The sequence below is a fragment of the Lepidochelys kempii genome, chromosome 7 (genome assembly GCF_965140285.1).
Source record: "Lepidochelys kempii isolate rLepKem1 chromosome 7, rLepKem1.hap1, whole genome shotgun sequence".
NCBI classification, from domain to species: domain Eukaryota; kingdom Metazoa; phylum Chordata; order Testudines; family Cheloniidae; genus Lepidochelys; species Lepidochelys kempii.
The window spans coordinates 93,150,107-93,174,487 of NC_136386.1; the positions used below are offsets into that span (position 1 = coordinate 93,150,107).

The window sequence follows — 24,381 nt, forward strand, 5'->3', positions numbered from 1 at the left end:
GTTTGAGAACCACTGAGACAGAGCACCCCTGCCCTGGCAGAGTCTTAAGCAAAAGAGGGAACACTTCTTGTTCTCTGAAGTGGTGAACAGATCCACCTGAGGAGTCCCCACCTCTGGAAGATTGCACTGATTACCTCCGGGTGTACAGACGACTCACGGTGAGAGGAGAAGGACCTGATGAGGCGATCTGCTAGTACGTTCCATTCCCCTTGCAGGTGCATTGGCCTCTATGTGGACAGAATGCTTCATGCAGAGGTTCCATAGCCCAAGGTCTTCCTGACAAAGGACCTTTGAGCGGGCACCTCCCTGCTTGTTGACACAGAACATCACTGCTGTATTGTCCCTCAACACTTGCACCATTGTGCCCATTAGCTGGGGGAGGAACACCTCACATGCCAAGCGGATTGCCTTAAGTTCCTTCCCATTTATGTGCAGGGACAGCTTGTTTGTCACCCAGAGACTGAGTCCTGAAGTTGCCTTGGTAAGCTCTCCACTGTAGGTCCGACGTGTCAGATACCAGGGTCATCACAGGCTGCGGGGTCTTGAAGGACACTCCCAAGAGAACAGTGCACATCTGGAGCTGTTGGAGGTACAGCCATGTGTGTCAAACTATGTAAGTGCACGCCGCCATGTGGCCCAGAAACTGCAGACATACTGGGCAGTTGTCAGCAGACGAGCTAACAGCTGAGAGACCAAGACCATGATGGCTTTGAATCTGGCCTCTGGGAGGAATGCCTGGGCTTGGAGGCGTCAAGCACTGCTCCTATAAATTCTATCATCTGTACTGGGATCACCGTCGACTCTCTCATTTATGAGAAGGCCCGGAGATCTGCAGGTGGCCATTACCACTGAACAGCCTTTTATCAGCCAGTCGTCGAGGTACAGATAAATTTATACTCTTCTGGGCCTAAGGAAGATGCCACCACTGCCATACACATCATGAAGATTCTTGGGGCTACCAAGAGTCCGAAGGGGAGCAATGTAAACTGGCAGTGTTCGTGACCCACCATGAACTTGAGGAACTTCCTGTGTCCCCAAAAAATGGACATGGAAATACACGTCCTTCAAGTTGAAGGAAGTGTACCAGTCTTCTGGATCTAGCGACGAGACAATGGAGGCCAAAGAGACCATGCAGAACCTCAGCTTCTTGATATCCTTGTTGAGGTGATGTATGTCTAGGATAGGCCATAGACCCCCCCATTTTTCCTTTCGGATCAAGAAGTATCAGGAGCAAAATCCTTTCCCTCTCAGTTCTGAAGGAACTGCCTCCACTGCTCCTACCCCCAGGAGGGCCTGAACCTCCTGGACAAGAAGTTGCTCATGAGAAGGGTCCCTGAAGAGGAATGGGGGGGCGGTCTGGGAGAGGGATAGAAACAAATTGGAGGTGGTACCCCACTGCAATAGTACTCAGTACCCAGTGGTCCAATGTAATAGCTGCCCAAGCAGGTAGGTATGGCAAAAGGTGGTCCAGAAACACAAGAGGAAGTTGCTGATCCAGGACGGAGATTGGTAATCTGTCCCTGAGCGTGCCTCCAAAAGGCCTGCTTCTTCCCGTGGGTGCGGGTCACGACTCACTTCCTAAATCTTTTGTATTTCCTGCAAGCACTGGGAGTGCCCTCTCTCGGTGCGCTTCTTTTGTCTCTTCCTCAGCACTGGGGATGTTGAACAGTGCAGAGGACAGAACGGTGCCACAGGAGCACTGCGCACAGAGGCAGACATGCTCAGTGAAGAGTCTGATCAACTTGACTAGGAAGCCAGTCTCAGCACAGATTTCATCAGGAGGGCTTTGAGTCCAATCTCTGTACTTTTGGATTCACGAGCGGAAGCTCTTGCAAATCCTGCACTTATCACAAATGTGGACTTGCCCCAGACACTTCAGGCAGCTACAGTGAGGGTTGCTGACCGGCATGGGTTTAGCACACACTGAACGTGGTTTGAAGCCCAGAGACCAGGGCATGCCCTGTCTTAGGAACAACATCCCGTAAAAACTATACTACTATTTACAATGGAAATCAGGAGAAACCACTAGAGGCTTGCCGAAGCAAGAGCACTGTTCCTGCAACCTTCACGGGAGGTAAGAAGGAACTGAGAAGGCGCAGAGCCGGCAGCGCCTCATATTCCAGCGCGTGAGTGCATCACTCCAGAGGGTGCCAGAGCCAGCCCTACAGATACCACTCAGGGAAAAATCTCCAGCAGCGGTACATGCAGCGTACGCACACCTAACATTCATATGAGCAAGCACTAGAAGAACACAAATTTATTGCCATTGGGATAACCACTTAACTTTAACAAAGGGTCAGTTGCAATTTCCATCGTGTAAACCCCTATGTTTGGTGGTTATGCAATAAGGAAGTATAGATTCTGAACCATGAGCTCTAATTGTTCATTTCTTTTGGACTTTGCCACTACTTAATTTGAGTAAAATTTGTTCTTGTGCCCCTATAACCTGAAATTTTCCTGTACAAAACAGGGCCTTCAGGCTTTGGTTCCTCCTGCCAGCCAAATGAGTCAGCAAATTGACAAGAGAGCACCTGTAACAAGATAATAGTAAATTTATTACACAGCTACTGTTTCAGACCCTGAGAAGTTAGAGTTTGGCAGAATGATTTTCTCCATCACTCCTATTGGTGGATGACTATGTTACCACTCTATTAACCTTTGTTTTTCTTCTCCTAAATAGCATTAGCCATCATAGTGAAAAGACTGACACCAAGAAAATGCTTTTATATAGTCTTAGCAAACTAGGGTCAATTAAATTTGTTTTTATAAATTATAGTTCATATTCAATTTTATCTACCTTTTTAGAAAATTGTGCATGCGCATTATTAAATCTTCCTGCATGTAGCAGGAGTGGGAAACACTATATCCATCACAATGCTATAAAATAGAATAATCTAATTCATCATTAAAAAGAAAACTGTTGAGTTTAACCAGGTTATTGGGGGAGCTTAAACCTGATTAAACTAACCAAAAGGGCATTTCCATATTATCTGAGCACAAACACTTCTTAATCTTCCTTTAATAATAAACATACAAATATATACTATTTATAGAATGCTGAGTTGCCCAGTGTTTAGAGAGTGGAACTGAACATCAGGAGACCTAGATTCCAATCCCATGGCTGAGATTAACATGCTCTCTTTACTTGGACAAATCATTTAGTCCACATTTTATTTATTTTTCCCCCTTAAGAATGCCCACTTATTTTTGTTGTCCCAATTTCTGGGTGCCTAATTCTAAATACACAGATTCTGATTGTCAGAGGTGGTAGTACACTTGCAGCTTATATGAAGCTTGACTAGATCTGTAGATGCTAAGCACCTCTGAAAAATTACTCTTGATGTTTCAAGAGCAGCATCCAAAATTAGCAAACACCTGAAAATTTGACCAAACCTCATTTGTAATTGTGCTTCTTTGAAATCATCATCTGAGAGCACACTCTGTGTATCTCATGTTCCCAGCACAACACAGGGGAAAAAATTCTCATCTCACAATACTTTGACTATCTGAGGTAGCATTATGTCAATATGACAAACACAGATAACAGATCATTAACTGGCACTACCGTCAACTACTAGGTCCTCTAGTCACTTCCTGAATTACATAGGAAGCAAGAGTTCCTCATATTATTCAGTTTTACTTCTAACATCCAAAATATTTTAACTACATAATCCTAAGGAATGTATAATTTTTTTAAACCTTTGTTACACCAAATCATTGATCTGGTTATGAAACACTCATACAGTCTAATCTATGGAATCTACTAGAATCCTGTTTATAAGCAGGTTTGGGGACAAATCAGCATTTCCTGTGTTACAGCTGAATTTGCTAGGTGAACAAGAACTGAACAAGCAAAGGAACCTGAACATGGAGATCTCCAAATGTTGAGAGGTTTCTCCAGGGGCTTCAACATGGAGCAGCTCAAACTTAAAGGTTTTGGCAGCGGCGCACACACAGCTATTGGCTCTGACCTGTGCTTCATGCTTTCAGCAATTCTGCAGAAGCAATGCCTCATAAAGAGGAGGAGTTAGAGGCAAACTTCAATGCCACTTACTTAACATATCGGGGCACAGAAGCTTCAGTGCAGTCCAGAGACCGATGAAGTGAGCTGTAGCTCATGGAAGCTTATACTCAAATAAATTTGTTAGTCTCTAAGGTGCCACAAGTACTCCTTTTCTTTTTATTAATACTCATTTTAATGGGAGTACTTGTGGCACCTTAGAGACCGGTGCCACAAGTACTCCTTTTCTTTTTGCGAATACAGACTAACACGGCTGCTACTCTGAAACCTGTCATTTTAATGGGGTTATTGTAATAGCCATGCAAACATTTATCTTTGGTGCTTGTAAATGCATGTCCTTACCACTAGGGTGCCCCCTTCCTCTCTGGATGCACTGTTGCAGGAGACTTTGCCTCTTGCACTTCCAGGGCTGTGATTAGGGTTGCCAACTTTCTAATTGCACAAAACCCTTCCCCGAGGCCCTCTCTCTGCCCTGCCCCTTATCTGAGGCCCCACCCCCGCTTGCTCCATCCTGGTCCCCCCCCCCATACACACACACTCCCGCTTGCTCTCCCCCACCCTCACTCACTTTCACTGGGCTAGGGCAGAGGGTTGGGGGCTCTGGATGGCGGTGCAGGCTCTGGGGTGGGGATGAGGGGTTCAGGGTGCGGGAGAGGGCTCCGGGAGGGAGTTTGGGTCCGGGCTCCAGGAGGAGACTCTGGGCTGGAGCAGGGGGGTTGGAGTGCGGGGTCCCAGCGGCACTTACCCAGGAAGCGGCTGCCAGGTCCTGCAGCCCCTAGACCCATGAGCAGCCAGGGAGGCTGTGCACACTACCCTTGTGCCTGCAGGCACCGCCCCCGCAGCTCCCATTGGTCGTGGTTCCTGACCAATGGGAGCTGTGGAACCAGCCCTCAGGTATGGGGCAGTGCACAGAGCCTTCCTGACCGCCCATGCATCTAGGGGCTGCAGGGACCTGGCAGCTGCTTCCAGGAGTCACACGGAGCTAGGACAGGCAGGGAGCCTGCCTTAGCCCCGGGCCCCCACTGCACTGCTAACCAGACTTTTAACAGCTCGATCAGCAGTGCCGACTGGGGCTGCCAGGGTCCCTTTTCGACCGAGCGTTCCAGTTGAAAAACTAGACACCTGGCAACCCTACCTGTGATGGTCAGTTTCAGATGGTCCCTTTTCCAGATTGCCCAATAGAGTCCCTATCGCTCAGCCCTCCGGCCAAGTCACACAATAATTTGATACCTTCTGGGTTCAGCTCTAAACAAAAAAAGGTCCTTCACCAATCATGGGCTTGACAGACAAAAGGTTCTCTGCCCCTCCTGGGCTCAACTTTGGCTCCTCCCCTCCATCCCATTACTGACCCCAGGGCTTTTCTCTGCTAGGACTCCAAGTATCACTCAACTTCTACCCCTCATGTTCTTATAGATCATTCCCTCGTCCTTAGAGACCCTAGCTTGGGACTCTCTCCACTCTAGAGTCCCACCAGAGAAGCTAACACTTACTAGAAATCAAAGCTATAGGAGCAACCAATCATAACAACTAGCCTTTCCTCCAAGCCTCTACCCTGGAGGGGAACTCTTCCACCTACCTTCTCTTTCCTGGGTCTTCCATTTCCAAGGGAGCTCTCTCTGCTCCTTATACCACCTAGCTCCTCCTTCTCTGGCCAGGAGACAATCAATCAGTTAATCATTCCTAGGTGCAGAGCTCATCTCCCTTCCCTTACAGGTGATGGGAATTAAGCACCAATCACAGTGCTATTCTTGAATCAAGCCAAGGATAGTGTTTTCTTAATTCAAGAAAAAGCCAGGGATAGTGTTTTCTTAATTCAAGAAAACTTTAGAACTCCCTTCCTAAGCATAACCACAGGCAATGTTGCCAACTCTCACAAATATCTGATGTATTTCTTAAAGCCCCAAGTCCTGGAGTCATGTGATATGTGAGAATCTCAGCCTTCATTTAAAAAAATTCTAGCCCTCATGGCTGTGAAGAAAAGCTCAAAGACTTGAACAGATTGTATCTTGAAGGTTTTTTTAAAAAGTAAAAGTAAAATTAAAAAAAAACCATGAGATTACTTTTAAGTCTCATTATCTTTAAACCAATTTAAAGATTTCTGGGGCCTGACTCAGGATTTTTGAACACGTGGGGTTGGCAATACTGGATCAATGTCCCTCTCTAGCGATCTTCAAAGTTAGGTTCAAGACCTTTACATTCAAGATGGTATTACAATGACCATTTTTGCATCCTGTTTTCACTAGCTTTTCCTCCGTTGCTGCGCATGATCCAACAGAGCTGGGGATGAGGGGTTTAGGGTCTGGGAGGGACTCATGGCTGGGGCAGAGGGTTGGGGTACAGGGGTGAGGGCTGCAAGGTGGGGCCAGGAATGAGGGGTTCAGGGCTCTGGGCTGGGGGTTCAGGCTCAGGACTGGGGCCAGGGATTGGAGCATGGGTTTACCTCGGGCAGCTCCCAGTCAGCGGTGCAGTGGGGGTGCTAAGGCAGGCTTCCTGTCTGTCCTGGCACTGCAGACCGTGCTGCACCCCGGAAGCAGTCAGCAGCAGGTCTGGCTCCTAGGCGGAGGTGCACAAGCAGCTCTGTGCGGCTCTTGCCTGGAGGCACTGCCCCCCCAGCTCCCATTGGGTGGGACCCATGGCCCCCACGCCTAGGAGCCGGACGCACTGCTGGCCGCTTTCAAGGCTCAGTGTGGGGTCAGAACAGGTAGGAACTAGCCTGCCTTGGCCAGGCAGCACCGCCGACAGGACTTTTAATGTCCCGGTCGGTGATGCTGACCAGAGCGGCTGCAACCCAGTGCCTTACATTCCGCGACCCAGTACTGGAGTTGTGACCACAGTCTGAAAACCAATGGTCTAGAACAACAGGACTTCATATTTCATATTCAAGATGTTGTGATAAATAGACTAGGACTGAATGGAGCCTCTTTTCATTTTACTGATCACTACAGAGATTATACACTAAATAAAAAGGAAGAACTAAACGTAAGTAGTGACTGAACATTGATATCCCCTATTTATATGAAGGTATTTATATGGACAAGGAGACCTGTATATGAAATATATATAAAGAGCGGCCATACACTATACAAGGACGCTAATAATTTCTGTATTATCTATACATCTGAAGCCTCAATTCCACCTTCTTACATCCCTTAACACTTCAGTAGTCCAAGCAAACAGGAAATTTTTTAACAAGACAACAATATCGTGCCTTTTCCAAACCAACGCTGAAACAATCATGCAAAGAGATACTTATCAACGATACCCACATGTTCTACTTAGACCACGGACAGCACTATGCTGAATGGTACAGCTATTCTACTGTGACAAGGCAATCTCTCTGGTGTGGATAAGTGCTCTGATTTTCTTTTTTTTTAAAAGACTGTACTAACGTTCACTCAGTTGTTCCAACAAAACATGCATAAGAGTGAACCAAGGAGAAAAAAGTATGAAAAAAAAGTCACATTCATTTACTGGCTACCATTTCTCTAAGTTGATTTTTTTTTTAAACTCAGTAAATGTATTAATACTTGGCTACTACACAATTCATTCGCAGGTATATGAAAACATTATTAAGACACTATAATCAAAAAACTAACAGGAGTAATATTACAGAACAACTTTTCACTACATTTTTATTAAAAAGATACTAGGAATTCTTGATGAATACTATGCGCAATAGGTCAATTACAGAATAGGATAGTAAAGGAAATACAGAAACCATCATGTGGAAGGTGACAGGTCGGGAAACAGTGACATTTGCAGATTTAGGTCACTGTTTTGTCTGGTCTTCCGTTCTATGGCGAACAAGCTACTTATTTTGCAATAATTATTCTGGCAATTTTACTGAGCGTTTTATTTTTTCTTATTTTGTCTGTATTTAAAAAAATTTCTTATTTTTTAAAATTTTTTTATAATTTCTTATTTTGTCTGTACTTTTGTATGACAATTTTATGTACTGCTGATCCTTTTCTTGAATTTGTAGATATGGGACCATAAATTAAAATTAAATCTGTACAACCAAAATGTTCAACATCTTGCACAATATGCACTGATTGTGGCGGTGGTGAAAAGGTCAGGGAAAGCAGTGTGCATGTAAAAGCAGATAGACTCTAATAATTGAAGGTAGAACTGCCTACAAGAAACCTAAAATACATCCATTCCTAAATTGAGCAAGTGACAATCTGATCTGATCTCAGCTAATGTTTGTTAAGTGAAAAGATACACAAATCTAGTGAGTGGATGTCAAGTTATGTAAATATGTGGTTCAGACTCATTCCTTCATTGGAATGTGGCCCATCTACCAAGTCCTACACAAGTATAGGCATCTGCATACTTTCACTATTTATGACTGGGGACATCACGTTAGTGAACCTTACCACAGAGCGACACTGTATGGTACAGTGAGATAATTTTACATATTTTTAAATGGAAAAGTAAAGTACTAACCTCCAACAGGTGAGCAGTTTTAGTAGAGAAGACTGATCTCTGATTTCTAAATTGGTAAAAATCACTCTATCCTTAACTACAAGGAATTCTCAGATATTTTTATGAAGTCAGATGGATAGAATCTTCAGAACAAAAAAAAATTAAGTTATTTTTCTTCTAAGGAATATATTGGTTTGTAAAATAAACTATTATTTTAAGGTGTGGGGAAAGTGAGACTTCAGAGTTATAGCTCTTTTTAAAATCTCTTCACAATAAAATACCAAATTTGGGGCCCAATTGTACCCTCCTATAAAAAGACACCTGCAGTAGAGGTAGAGAAACTCCATGAGATCATTGCTGTGGAGTTTTCCTTCAATATTCCCCTCAAGAGAGGGGCTTTGGGTACCAACCAGAGGCAGGAATTCTGCTGCCAGTAGCAGAGACCTTCCATAGCTGCACAGTATGAAGTTTCCAGATAATGTTAAATGCTGCTTAAAGCAAAACTCCCTGTACAGTTTCCAAAGCCACATGGGTTGAAGGGTAGAAGCCAGACTAAAGGCAGTCCACCAGTCTTTCTGTTAGCGGGTTGAGAGTCAGGCTAACAACCTGACCATGCAAAAATGTTTTCTGTTATTATGGAATCAGCCCAGAGACAAGAGGAGTGTCACAAATTTGCTATTACAAATCAACTGTGGGAACCACAATCTGCTGGACATAAGACAGTACTGGCCAAGCAACCAACACTATGATGATGAAGAATCAAAGCTGCAAGGAATTTCTGAAAGTGAAACAAGGCATCTTCACAGCTAAGGTTAACACAAGAATTGGATATTGGAATATTAGATCACTTTGGAGCACAGGTAAGACTCAAGTTATCAGAGAAATGAAAATATTTGCCCGAATATACTTAGACTAAATGAGATGAGGTGGACTAGACAAGGCAAATCATCATCATCAAAGGCATGAATGTTTTATATTCTGGAAGACAGGATGATAAAAAACACTGGGAAGTCTTAGATATATTATTCAGCAAGGAAGCTAAAATACTGAAGGAATGGGAACCTGTAAACTCAAGAATATTGACTGCTTGCTTTGTGATGAACCATGCAAAAAAGTCACAGCTGTTCAGTGTTATATGCCAATAAGTGACAGCGATGAACAGGTCAAAAACTGCTTCCATGAAAAACTGCAGCATGTCCTTAGTCAGACCAATAAAGATGACATTGCTTTTAAATATCCCGATGAGGATAACACAGGCTGGTGATGATAATACTGAATATGAACACATTATGGGCAGACATGGCATGCCAGGGCAGATTTACAATGGAGAACATTTAGTTAAATTCTGTGGTCCATGCAATCTTTGCATTGTGGGTACATTATTTCCAAGCAAGGAAAGGTAAAATAATATGGAGATCTAATGATGGCTTCACCCAGAAACAGCTTGAGTGTGTTACCATTAGTAGAAGCTGGAGAAGAACACTGTTGAACACTAAAGCGTATATGAGTGCTGATGTTGGAAGTGACCATCATCTTGTCATTAGGAAAATAAAACTAAAACAGGTAAGGCCGTGCAAGGCAAAGGGCATCTATGATATTAGAAAGTTAGTATATCCAGAAGTGAAGGAACATTTAAAACTGCAACTTAGATAGTGATTTGAAAAGTTAAAGACAGTGATGGATGATGTAACCAAACAATGGTAGTCTCTCAAAGAAGCAAGTGTGGATGCGAAGAAAAAATAATGGCTCCAACCAAATGTACGGAGGCTTGTTGAAGACCAGTATTAAAGGAAACTGCAGTAAAAGAGGTATTCCGCAACAAAAATATGTGGACAAAAGACAAGAAAGTTAAAAAGATCAGCCAGACGAGATGAGAGAATGTATGGAAAATAAAGCAAGAGAAGCTGAGGTGGCATACAAAAGCAGAGATTCTAAAAAGGTTTTAGTAGTATCTGTAAAACTGACATAATTCTCAAACTGTTGTGGCCCTGTGAAGACTTGAGATGGTATAATTTTAACCACAGAGGAAAGGTAGAGAGCCCATTAGATGGAACATTTACAGCTACCCTGAATCAGCCAGAACACTAACACACACAGATATGTAAAGAAATAGCAGACAACTTATATCACTAAAAGTAATTGCCTTTGAGGAAGTAACTAGTGTCATAAACCAACTGAAGAGAAAGGGAAAACACCAGACTATTATAACATTAAAAGATGGAGAGGAAGTGATGATTAACTGCACCTGCAGGTTGTATAGAATAGTTTAGGAACCCTAAACCTGTCCTAAAGATCAGACAAGAGGTGTTATCTGCAAGCTTCCCAAGGGGGGGGCAGCTTATTTGTGATAACTGGAGAGAGAACACTATCTATACCTGGTGAAGCGTTTTGCATTATCATTTTAAATATGGTGAAAACTGCTGTTGATTAAATACTCAGGGAAGATCAGACTGGATGTCAATCCAGTAGGTTGTGTTCAGACCAGATTTTCACCTTGACATGACTTGAGAAAGGCCTAGAATACCAGCAGAAGATGGTTTTTAACTTCCTTGATTTTCATAGAAGTGTTGAATATAGTGTCTACAAAAGCCTGCTGGAAGATCCTGAGGCACTCTGGAATTCCAGCAAAGATGTGAATTCGATAAAAGCCTTGTATGATTAGTCTGCAGGTTGCATCTGGACAGAAAGCGTAGACATGGAGTGTTTTCAAATTGTTATTGCATAATTTCCCCACTTCTCTTCTGCACTGTCACAGACTGATGACTAGAGCGAGAGCTGCTGCCAACGACGATGGTATTGTTTGGGCAAGCAATAAGCTGTGAGACTTAGATTTTGCAGATGATATGGTCATACTGGATACCAACTTGGACAAAATTAAAAAAATAAAAGATCCTTTATGAGCATAAAAGCAGAAGTAACTAAAGAGGGATTGTGTGTCAGTACACAGAAGACCAAGACTATGGAGGCAGGAGAGAATGCTGTCAACACAGGCACATATGTAATTGATGAAGAAGAGTACAGAGGAGTTCAGGACTTCCTCTACCTTGGATGTACATTTAGGGATTAGCAACAAGAATTTCTGTTATAAACTGGGGACACATTACTTGGAAGTAACAGAGGAGGAGAAGGACCTCGGAGTATTGGTTGATCACAGGATGACTGAGCCACCAATGTGATATGGCCGTGAAAAAAGCTAATGTGGTCTTGGGATGCATCAGGCGAGGTATTTCCAGTAGAGATAAGGACGTGTCAGTACCATTATACAAGGCACTGGTGAGACCTCATCTGGAATACTGTGTGCAGTTCTGGTCTCCCACATTTAAGAAGGATTAATTCAAATTGGAACAGGTACAGAGAAGGGCTACTAAGATGATCCAAGGAATGGAAAACCTGTTTTATGAAAGGAGACTCAATGAGCTTGGCTTGTTTAGCCTAACTAAAAGAAGGCTGAGAGGAGATATGATTGCTATCATATATCAGAGGGATAAATACCATGGAGGGAGAAGAATTATTTAAGCTCAGTACCAACGTGGACACAAGAACAAATGGATATAAACTGGCCACCAGGAAGTTTAGACTTGAAAATAGACAAAGGTATCTAACCATCAGAGGAGTGAAGTTCTGGAACAGCCTTCCAAAGGGAGCAGTGGGGGCAAAAGACATATCTGGCTTCAAGACTAAGCTTGATAAGTTAATGGAGGAGACAATATGATGGGATAGCCTAATTTTGGCAATTAATTGGTCTTTGACTATTCATAGTAAATAGGCCCAATGGCCTGTGATGGGATGTTAGATGGGGTGGGATCTGAATTACTACAGAGAATTCTTTCCTGGGTGTCTGGCTGGCGAGTCTTGCCCAAATGCTCAGGGTTTAGCGGACAGTCATATTTGGGGTCAGGAGGGAATTTTCCTCCAGGGCAGATCGGCAGAGGCCCTGGGGGTTTTTCGCCTTCCTCTGCAGCGTGGGGGATGGGTCACTTGCTGGAGGATTCTCTGCATCTTGAAGTCTTTAAACCACGATTTGAGGACTTCGATAGCTCAGACATAAGTTGGGGGTTTGTTACAGGAGTTGGTGGGTGAGATTCCATGGCCTGCGTTGTGAAAGAGGTCAGACTAGATGATCATAATGGTCCCTTCTGACCTTAAGGTCTATGATTCTATGATCTGCTCATGGCCAACTCACTAAAGAAGCAATCAGTGAAGCCATAGGATCATTTTCTCATTTGTCAAACATCTGGAAGAAGAAGATACATATATACAGTAATATGAGATTGTTCTCCCAGCACTGCTGTATGCCTCAGAAACATAGCAGATAATGGATGTACACAACAGAAAGCTCAATGGATTCCACCAGCATTACGAAGAATCTTGGGAATCTACCAGGGAGATTATGTAACCAATGTGGAAGTATTGTGCCGCATGGGTCAGCAGACTGTGGACTCAAATTATACAGACACAGTTATGGCAGTCTGGTCAGGTAATTAGGCTACCCTGGGACAGAAGCACAAGGTATGTTTTAGATTGGATTCCATCTGGAGGGAAAAGGCAGCGTGGAAGACAAAGAATGATCTATAATGATGATGACTGAAAAGGATTCTACCATCATGAATCCAACTTAAGATGGAGTCAAACATCTTGATCCAGACAGAGAGCAGTGGGAAAAACGGTTCACCTCATGCGACTCTCTACGTTAGTTAGTTTTGGCCCAACTGCTAAGTACTGAGGGAGGCGCAACCCCATATAAGTCCAGTAGAGAAGCTTCTGCAACGTTCCAAGGTCTGGGGAATACTATGTCACAGAAATTGTGCTCTCATGGTTCCATATCCACTACTCCAGATTTGATGTATTCTATGCTAGTTAGATGGGACTTTGGTGATGTATTCTATGCTAGTTAGATTCAGACCTTGTGCAGGTAGATTTTATTCCAAGTCAGTGGAGCTGTAGTCACTAATATCAGGAATTAATTTTGACTTATTTTTAATCTCAAATTTCTCCTTCCAAAAACAAATATAAATAAAAATAAATAAATATATTTATTTATTTCTAAAACTATCAGAAACATTAGCAAAAAAGCTCTGAGATATGAGAAGCTGTTTTGTTTTATTTGTTCCAATTTCACTGACCAAAGCATTCAGGTACTGGATAAATAATTAAGCGTTGAGAAATATTTTATTCATCTCTCTCATAATTTGAGATAAGCATAAAAAGAAGCAGTAGCTTATATAAAAAGTTCTACTTATACATTTTCCTGATTTCTGTCTTTATCTTATTTGCTTTTTAGAGATCTTCATGAACATAGGAACAGGAGAATTCATTAAAGAAGATACAAGCATAACACAGGAATATTGCTCAACTCAACTGTAAACAAATCAATAACTTTGGAGATCCGACAAAAAGTTGGACAGACAAACAAGGTAAAAAAATCCTAGGTACTGAATTTTATTTCAGGCTTTCCTTTAAATACGTTCTTTAGGAAATTGAAGACAATTTCTCTACACAGTAGTGAGCTAGAACAGCTTGCTCCACACCCCAATTCTGCAAAGCACTTAAATCCCATGGAGTACTCACATGCTTAAGTACTTAAATCAGAGACCAAAAGAAAGAGTGCTCACCCTCTCCCAAATGATATGTGAAACAAAATCAGAAGTCCCTATAAACATATTTCAAATTTATTTTTTCTTCAACACTTTAAATAATTTAGAAAAAGTAAAATGAAAATATATAGGAAGTGTAAATTATACCAGGAAAATATGACTGAATAATAAATGAGCATAAATATGAAAATGTAATATGGAGTACTACAGGAGAATTACTCATACACACTGGAGAAGATTTTCAAAGTCACAAATGCCAGTTAGTTACCTTTGAAAACTTCTTCCACTTTTTCTGGATATGGACATAGTTTAATAAATAAAAAGATGAAATTAAAACACTTTCTTTAAACAGGCAGTCACATGGCCTTTTCTCAGTCTTGATATAGTGATCTGACAATAGCAACAATATCCTTTGGAGTAGCAATGATTCCACCACTACTCCATATGGAATGCAGCAACCATTCACATGATCTAGATACACTTGCTGTTCTTTGGTCATATTGTTTACTGAGATTCTCCCCGAAACACAGGTATTCAAAGGGAATGTTAAAATGACAGCCAACTAGTCAAACTGTAAAATCAGGAACCACCGCAAAAATGGAGAATGGATTTGATATCACTATTTACACCCTTGAGATGATTGCCCAGTCACAAAATACTACATCATTTACACGTATTAGTGGCATGAAAATAAACAGGTGTCGAGACGATTAGAAGAGTAATGCTACGATTAATAAAATCAGAGTTAAATTTAAAAGTCAGTTGTAATAAGATTATGTAGAATGATTTTAAATGTCCGGCAGCATATGGTTGGCAAAGTGAAGTCAAATACAAAACACTGACATTAGATGCTGGCTGAACTTGATGCCAAAGAAAAGCACTGTAATCTTCCATTCTAAAATGGCATTTTGTTAGCAATACTGTGAAGAAACTCTTTATAAATTCCATTACCAAGTGTAGTTTCTGCTTCCAGTTCTATAACCATGGAACTGCAGAACTCTGAACAGCATAATGTAAAAGTACTTCACAATTAATATTATTTGTTTGTGAAGCGCCATATCATTTCTACAACTTTTTAATGAGTTCATAATAATTGTGGATGAAGGCTTAGAACGATATTTAGTCAACAGAATGTAAGTTAAGACAACCATATATCAATACACAGTATGCAACTGTCATAACAAATTATAAAGATAGTCATTTATATGTGCAGAAGTAATGTTCAAACATGATAATTTAGATGAAATATTTAGGTACTTTTTTAAAAATACCTAAATACCTAATATAACCCATATGTTTTCACTACAATCATTCTATATCAATCCACACCATGGGACATTATAGCATTAGTCTGAAAATTGTAAAAAAAAAATTGAAACAACAATGTCTCTGCTTCGTTTTTAGAAAGTCCATAAAAATGGATGGATTTCTTTTTTTATTCTACCCTTGATTAGAAACTCTTGTGCCAGTTTTTAGACAAAATGAGTTTAAGGATGAGACAAACCCTTCTAAAAAGGAGTGTTCAACATAGCAATATGTTAATTAAGTCTTCCATTCTCTATACTAGTTGGTACCAGTGGACATAATCATAAAATGCATCTTAAATGTTATTCATAATAAAAGCTTGTTTTTGCATAGTAGTTGTGGCTGTTTTACATCTTATCTACAAGGTTATCGGTGTTATTTAATCATGTAGTTTGACACCCTCCTCAAGAGCTTCACCAATAAATTGTGTAATAATTTTGTTAAATCAAAACATCAGTTCAGTACATGTTTACATGAAAAAAAATATGAAAAGCTTACCTCATACCACATGGATTTCACAAGATCAGAATTTAATTCCTCACTTAAGGCTTGAATAGTTAGATGTTTTGCGATAATCCTACAATGCTTTATATCACTCTTGTTTCTCCTCTGCTCCACATAATCCCAAGCAACAGCTCCAATATGCCCTGAAGGTAAAGTCCTAACAATTGCCCTTGTTCCAGTATAAACTGATTTTTTAACCTCCTTATCATTTTTACAAAAACGTCTGATTAATAAAGTGGAACGTTCCTTTTTGTTTCTAAAAAACTCCTCCTCCATCCCTTCTTCGCAGTTATCACTGCAATCTTCAAAATGGCTCAGAAAGGGCTTTGAGGCCATTTTTCCAGTAAAATTACCACCATAAAAGCTGTGACTTGAGCATGCCACTCTAACCTTTCGTGCTGCTCTTTCCACATATAAATACTTGTCCCTTAAAGTGTCACAGTTATCATACAACTGTTGTCCATTTTTATTGTCACAATTATTTGTCAATTCCATTAATTTACAAGTGCAGGCTGTTGAATCACTGGCATGATCATTACCAACATTTACATGCTGTAAACAGTCACCCAAAATGAATCTGTTGTGTAGCGTGCACAAAGCTTTTGATATATTTCTTTCACTAGCATAGTGAAAGTGAAACACTGCTACATTATCAGCATCATCTGTGCCACTTTTATTTACCGCTAAATGGTTTCTTAATGACTTCATCTCTACTGAAGGTTCATCCCTCTTCAACTGAATTTCAGCAAACATGGTTCTTTCCCGTGAAGTAGAAATTCCAGTTTCCAAGCATGTGTGTTCTTCTGCTAAAGAATCACATGATTTATGTAACTGGTTATGCGGAACACTGCTCTTGCATTTTTTCTTTATAGTGTTGCAATTCATGTTAAGAAACTCCACTGAACCAGGGATGCATGTGTTCTTCTCCAAGAAGTTTTCATTACTCCTATTATCAGTCATTCCTTCTCCATTTGCCAAAGAGAAAATTTTGGGCAGCGAGCCCTGAAGATGTTCTTCTTTAAGTCTGTGTAAGTATGAGAAAGTATGTGTCGTCTGCCTTCCTTGATTAGCAATGTGTCTTTTTATAACATTGGTGTCCACAGCATTTTCACTATTTTCAGCTCCAGCTGACTGAGCAGGTATCACTTTACCCTGTGCCACAGACACAAGTACAGAAGCTGCCATTTCCTCAGAGGTCATTTTGACAGTTTTTAGATAATGTTCTGTTTTTCCTCACTGATAACCATACTATGATTTCAGTGTATGAAAATTCAGTGCTAAATTATCAGTGCAGACACACTGTGTAAAAACATGTTGAATCCTTTATTACTTTTAAAAGCACATGCACTACTAACTACAAAGCTTTACCAGCTGTGGATCACTGATGTGAACTACAGTGTTTCTTAAAGCAGTTTTTTAACGTGATATTGCCAGTTGACAATTTTCTTTCCACTTTCAGCATTTCTGTCATACGCAGGGTACTATTTGTTTCCACAGTTTGTAGAAAAAGAGCATATTTGAACATATAATCCATCACAAAGATGTATCTCACCATACAACATCCAATTTTAATTAGTTTCCTGCAAGAAAAAGACAATGTATTAAATTCCATGGTATAAAATGCACAGTCATAACAACAAGAAGAAATGGTTAGTATGTAAAAGCTGTTCATAGAATGTTAAGAGGACACAGTCAACTTGATATCTAATTAATTGAAAAAAAAAGTTGAAAACAGTTTCAGGAAGTATATCTGTCTTAGGGAACATCTACACAAGGAGCAGCAGCAAGTCTCAGAGCCTGGGTCAACTAACTTGGGCTTGCAGAGCTCATGCTACAGGGCTAAACACAGCGGTGTGGATGTCTGGGCTTGGGCTCCAGGCCCGTAGCACAAGCCCTGCAAGCCCAAACCAGTTGACCAGGCCCTAAGACTCACTGCCACAGGCCTTTTTGTTGTATAGGCATCCCCTTAGACTCCCTCCATCAATATTTAAGGTTTTGCAATCAAATTTTCTTATTTTAAAAAAGGTTTTTCTCTACATTATTGCATGAAAACACAAACAGGAAAATGTTACTGTATGGGGTGAAACTGTGAAATTGAACATACATAATATGAACAAAGTGAAAATACTTGGTTTTCTATGATCTCTTTCAGAGTTATTTTAGGGGCTACTTATCACTAAAGTTGGTAAAATATTTTCAGAAAAAATTAATTATTGATGTCCTTTGAAAAATAATTGATTCTTTTAATCAAAATTAAAGAGATAGACACACACAGTAGGGGAAAAAGTTACAACACACAAGTAAAGTGGTCAAGATAATGATTGCTTATGCCTTAACAGAGGTTTTTTAAAGATTACATGATTATACTTAATTGCCCTTAAACCTTGCCACTATGAGGGAACGCATTTCTTCTAGTCAAGTGTCTTGTGTCAAGGCTGCTACCACTGGTACAGCAAAGGAGATGGGAGATAAAAGTAAAAAGACAATTGTGCAGGGACTTGATAGCAAGGACAGAGGATTGAACTTGGTATGAAGGAGGAAAAGCCAGAGAAGAAATCTAACGGAACATGACATGGTCAGTGTGACATTGCGCTTCATATTCATTATGTAAATATGCTTATGATATGGACATGACATAACTGAGATGTACTTTATGCAAGATGACTCACGTAAGGTATCATTAAATGTTATGATCATCATTAAAGGTCAGAGATAGTTCCCATTGTGTAGAGCTGTTTGTTTGACCCAAGTCACAGCAAAAAAGCTTTCCAGGAAGGGGTGTGGGGGGAGAGAGGAAATAAAAAAAGAGGGACAATGATAATATGTGGGAGTCCTCACTATCCCTACAACAACACATCTGAAAACACCTGAGGAACAAAGACTGAACTGTTAGAAGTGACAGTCCCAGGCTAAGATCTTTAGCCTGTGTATGAAAACCTGGGAAAGTCAAGGCAACGTGTGCCTTAAGAATCTGCCAGCCTGTTTGTCACTCAGGGTGAGAATTTGCTAATTTGTATTCTACCTATCTAGTGTGTCAAGCTTAGTTTACATGTTTTGTTTCATTTGCTTAGTAATCTGCTTTGCTCTGTTCGTTATCTCTTAAACCACTTAAATTTTATGAACTATAAAAGGCAGATTTTGTTCATTATTAAACCCAGTTTATGCAATTTCTAACAGAGGGGCAAGAAGTCGTGCATCTCTCTTCACACTGAGGAAGAGGGCAAATTTTAAGAGTTTGTGCTGTACAGATATTTCTACATAGTGCAAGACAGTATTACTTTGAGTTTGTCGCCCAAAAGGGGTGGGGGCACGTGAGTGCTGGGGTAGCCTTCTCACACAGAACTGACTTTAGTCTGTCTGCAGCGGGGTTAGGCCCTACCTCTGTGTGTGTGTGCTGCAAGAGGCCAGAGAGCCTAATTCAGCAAAGCAGCGAGAGGGAACCCAGGCTGGTTGAAAAGGGGCTCAGTTAAACCCCAGTACATCAGGTGTCATCCCGGACAGGAGAGGGGGGTCCAACCCGTCACAGTCAGAACAACAAGCATCTTAGTATGTACATTTTGTACAGATTGGAAGGGTTAATGTGGGTATCAAAGAGGAGGTAGTCAAAAGGGGAAATCATGAGAGCCTGGATGAGAGTTTTTGCAGTAGGGACTGAAAGAAAATGTGTGAGGTGGGGAGTTCCCTGAGCTGAGGAAGGGGATCCCAGGTCACCAGCCACTTGCCTCTGCCCAAGTCCCAACCCTTTCTCCTGGAGGGAGGGCAAGAGTTAAACACTTGGAACAAGTACTATATTAAGCAATAAAATACTTATCTTGGTGAGGCAATGCCAGGAGTAAACCCAAGTAAGGATCTCTAGCACAGGTTAAACACTTTCTCCTTGGTGCGACATATATCATACAAATTACAGCCTTCCCATGCTTAGCTAGACAAGCACATGCTCTCTGTTCTGAATGAACTCAAACCCCCTTGCTTCCACAAAACATGTCTAAAAATATGACCTTTCCTATTCAGCCACAATACAGCTAAAACACCTACTACTGTAATATCTTTCTCTCTGGGTTTGACAAATGCAAACTTGCACACTCATATCAATTCAGAATGTTGCTGCAAAGACCATTTTCCTAGTCAGTCTCTGACCACATCTCCACTCTCTTTGCATCCCCCTTCTCTATCATGCCAAACATAAGCTACTGGTCTTCACTTTAAACCCCTCCCAACTTATTACTATCTTATCTATCATCTCCCATTCACCACTGCGATGTCAACTCTCATTGTGATCACCCCATGAAGCCACACTCTATCCCCATTATTACATTTTCAAACAAGCTCTTTACTTCTTTTCTTCCATGCTGGCCCTCATGTTTGGAAGGAACTCCACATAAACATCCACAAAACTAACACCTTTAAATCCATAAGTTGGACTCCTAGGTATTATAGTAATACAAATAATTAACAACAAGTCTAAGCTCCAGGGAGGTTGGTGGTTTTTGTCAACAATGAGAAAGAATTGGGAGGGTTTGTTAGGAAAAATAAGTAGTTAACTTTTGACAATGCTGAATTTGAGCGGCAATCCAGTAGATATCAGAATGACAGGCTGAGATATGGAACTGAATGGATGAAAAAAACTCAGGAGCAAACAAATTAAAGTCTCATCAGCATAGAGATATTAACTAAAGCCATGTGGAGCATATAAGATCACCTAAAGCAGGGGTGCTCAACCTATGATCCACCAGGGCATTTCCTAAGGCCGGCAGCGTGCTTCAACGCAATATACTAACAGCTGATTCATTAAAGTTTTGTCATCATGTTTACATGATTTTAATTTACACAAGTGTGTAAAAAGACAATACTGTACCTAGAAACAACCTAAATACATACCAAACAAGTGGAACTTAAAATATAAATCAATATAGGGGACTTTAAATCTTTGGCCCACACAAGGTTGTGCTTAGGTTTATGTATCCCTCCTGTGTAATAAGGCTGGGCACCACTGATCTAAAGAAATGACAAAAGGAAATAAAAGGGCCAAAGGATAGATTCCTGTGGAATCGCTATGGCAAGTGGAACAGAGGATGATGACCAGACAAAAGAGACACTTAAGGAATGGCCAGAGAGATAGAAGTAGAATCGAGAGAGGCCAGTCCAGAGGGTAAGGCATTTAAATAAAAAAAAGGAATTATGATCTAGTGTCCAAGGCAACAGACTAGAAGCCCTGTTATTTAGCAAGGAAAAGATTGATTGTTAGAACCCCTGAATTCTTTAAAAAAAAAAAAAAAAGCATTCTAAAATCAACAGCTGTTTCTCATCAACCTAACTAATAAAACTAATTACTTTTTAAAATTACCACGTGCAGTTACAGCATTTTAATAAAAGCAAGCTATGTGCTCATTTAATTCTGAAAATCTCCTTACACACTTGACCAATTTTATCATCATTAGAGAATCTTCCCCAAATGAAATATTTTAAATAAAACTAGTTACTTCTACTTCGATCACCTCCCTAAATTTTAGCCAGTTGGGGAATGAATGGATCAGAAAAAGCACACTTCAATGCCCAAAATTCTGCTGGGGGGCGGGGGGGAGGGTGCCTCAGCAATAATGTTACACCCCACACCTCTGCCCTCAAGGTGGATTGATTTAAACCACACCATTTTAATTATGATTTAATTCAGCAAGGGGGAAACTGATTTAAAATCAGTTTTAATCTGGTTTTACCTTGGTATTTACTTATTTACCAAAAGAAAGGTTGAACCTCATTCGTTGGTAACCACTAAAACGTGTTGATTTGCAACTAAATATAGGCCTTTACACTAAATTTGGAACTTGTTTTTGCTAAGTAGGAGGATGTGTATAGCTATACACATCTATTTCAGCTATTATACAGCTTATGTTATATTTATTCAGATTCTTAATGTTTACATTTTTTATCTTAGAAAACAGGGAATTATACACAAAACTTTTTTAAAAATGAAAACCTTAAATGTGCTAGATACATAAGAAAAAAACAAAGTTTATCAAAACGTTTTGCTTTTAAAACTAACTGATTTACTAAACAAAGGAAGACTTGTAGTTAGTGAATCAGACTGATTGTTTCTGGTCACCATGTCCTTCCAGATTTTAGAATTAGTAGGTCTCATTTTCTCATACCTAGTTTTTATTCATAGATCACAAGAGGACAACAAGCTTTCCTTTTTCAACTCCTAATCTTTTTCTTAACTCTGAATGAACTAGTCATTCAATTGAGCTAATTGACTAAACTGAAATTTATAAAAATAAATATTCTCTCTCCACATGCCACAGAGGTTACTGTTATCAAAAGGTGTTTTAAACAACTCTAATGCAAGTTGCCGACCCAGTGACTTCCACCAGTTCAGTGATTGAAGTTCTTCAAAACCTGGCAAACAAATATGTATTTTTAAATAATTTAAATGTTAATAAATGGTACATTGAGGCCTTAACATAGGTGGTTATATTTTCAAATTTTAATTTTAAAGAGGTTTAAAAAAATTAATCTGTATTCAATTTAAATTAAAAAATTCCTATTTAAAACAGAAAAAATAATCAGATTTTTCTTCAAGTCACTGATTTTTATCTACCCTGACCCATTTTCCTAAACAAACATGAAAACTTTTCTTTGCAACTTTTCCCATATCACACTCAGGGAAAATGCCCACAGGAGTTTCCACTGAACCTTTCCACATTCATCTCTATAGATTACTACTCTGTGCCTTCAAATCCAACCCTCCCACTGGTGTTGTTTCTGGTCAAGCACAGGCAAGGAGCCACTGGCATGGGGATCCACAGTCCCACTTTCATGAGCTGCCAAACCCCCATTTTAAGGGATGATGCAGCTAAAATCCCTCAGATTCAAGTCAATAGACTTTTCTACTTGCATTTTGGCCTTCTTGTGGCTTTTAATGTGGAGGACATGATTGGCTTATTATTTTAAACACCCTGTGTTTAAAATCAAAGTATAGGGGGAAAAAACATCTTTTTAGTTTTGCTTTCTCTAGATACCTTGTTTATATTCTTCCAACTCCTGTTCCGTACTGCACTAGATCTCTTCCAATATAAGAATGATGGTTTAGAGATCAAAATATATACATGTATTACTAATATCCTTCTATTTTTTGGAGGATTTTTTTCATCTATCAAAACACTACAGACTACGGATTCACCTTTCCTGCCTACGCAAGAAAATTCCAGACAAACCTAAAAAAAGGTAACCTACTGTACCATATTCATAAATATATTCCCTGTGATGCTGCTAAACTGGAAATAAAGAGAAAATGCTATGAACGGTCACTGAGAATAATGTATTTATTGCTTCAGTAACTGATTCTTTCAAAGCAACTAATTTATTTAAGGCAGAAAAGCCTTACAACATTGGTATGCAACTTAATTTTACAGCATTCACTGAAGACCATAAAACTGATCAGTAGATGGTAATTTACACCATTTAAAATGTAAAAACATTGACGTTAACATAGTACTTGTGTACCAGTGTACGTAAGAAGCTACTAAAATAAAATAATATTTTGAAACAGTCTGTAAGCCTGTGGGCATTTTCAATGGTAAACATTTCTCTGGCTAGGTTATATACTGTAGTTAATCCATGCCCACCTAGTTTGGCACTTTGTCCCCCTCTGGTGGTTGCTAGCCCTAGAGATTGATGAGCCTGCTACAGCCCTACCTAAAAGCTGGGATTTTTTAGCTTAAGCAGTGGAGACTCATGCATTAAGATCCATAGGTCCCAGGTTACATGCCCACTGCTGACGATGCACCCTGTGACATGGGCATTACATGTAGCTTTTGAAGCCACAGACACATGGGGGAATGCTTCACAGGCTGCAGCTGTCCAAGGGCATTATGTCTGACGATCACAGAGGTGGATAAAATGTCTCCAGGGATACCAGGGGAGCACAATGAGGCAGCAATTGCTAAACCCTTTAAAAAAGTATAGCGTGCATTCCTCCACCTAGTGTTTATGGAAAACAAGCACCAGGATGCTAGTTACCACTCTGCAGAGATATGCAGAAAGGGTGACTTCCCAGGCCCTCCCTATTTGCATACTTGCACATGAGCAGTCAAAAACAATGAGTATAGAAACCTGAAAATATATACACACAGCAAATATGCAAACATTTAAATTATCCCAATTAATCTTATTTTGCCAAAAAGCACTCAAAACATTTTTATAATTAATTTTGAATATAAAGGCACATGGGCCAACCTACAAAAGCCTGCACCTTGGTTATAGTCTCACATGGACATTTTCTAAAGCCACTACATAGCTAATGAAATACATTAATAACTACACTGGTACATTTCTGACATCATTTAAGCCTCAAATGAAATATGCTCCCTCTATCAATACAGAAAAGTAAAAATGTGGAAAACTAGATCCAAAGGTGAATCATCCTGGATCCAAAGGTCAGCCAACAAAAATAAAGTGAATAATTGAGAGAGATAACATGGCAACATTTCAGCACTCACATTCACAAAATGTTTCAAGTTGTAAAACATAAGACAC

General features: G+C 40.3%; 1 protein-coding gene across 1 annotated transcript in view; it reads right to left on the reverse strand.

The window, feature by feature from the left end:
- The window catches only part of PLCE1 (phospholipase C epsilon 1), a 291,024-nt gene extending 273,962 nt beyond the window's left edge, over positions 1-17,062 (reverse strand). The window contains exon 1 of the mRNA XM_073353850.2: positions 15,844-17,062. Within this exon, the coding sequence (XP_073209951.2) occupies positions 15,844-17,049 (1,206 nt within the window). The 5' untranslated portion in view covers positions 17,050-17,062. The remainder of the gene's footprint in view (positions 1-15,843) is intronic.
- Positions 17,063-24,381: the final 7,319 nt, after the last annotated feature.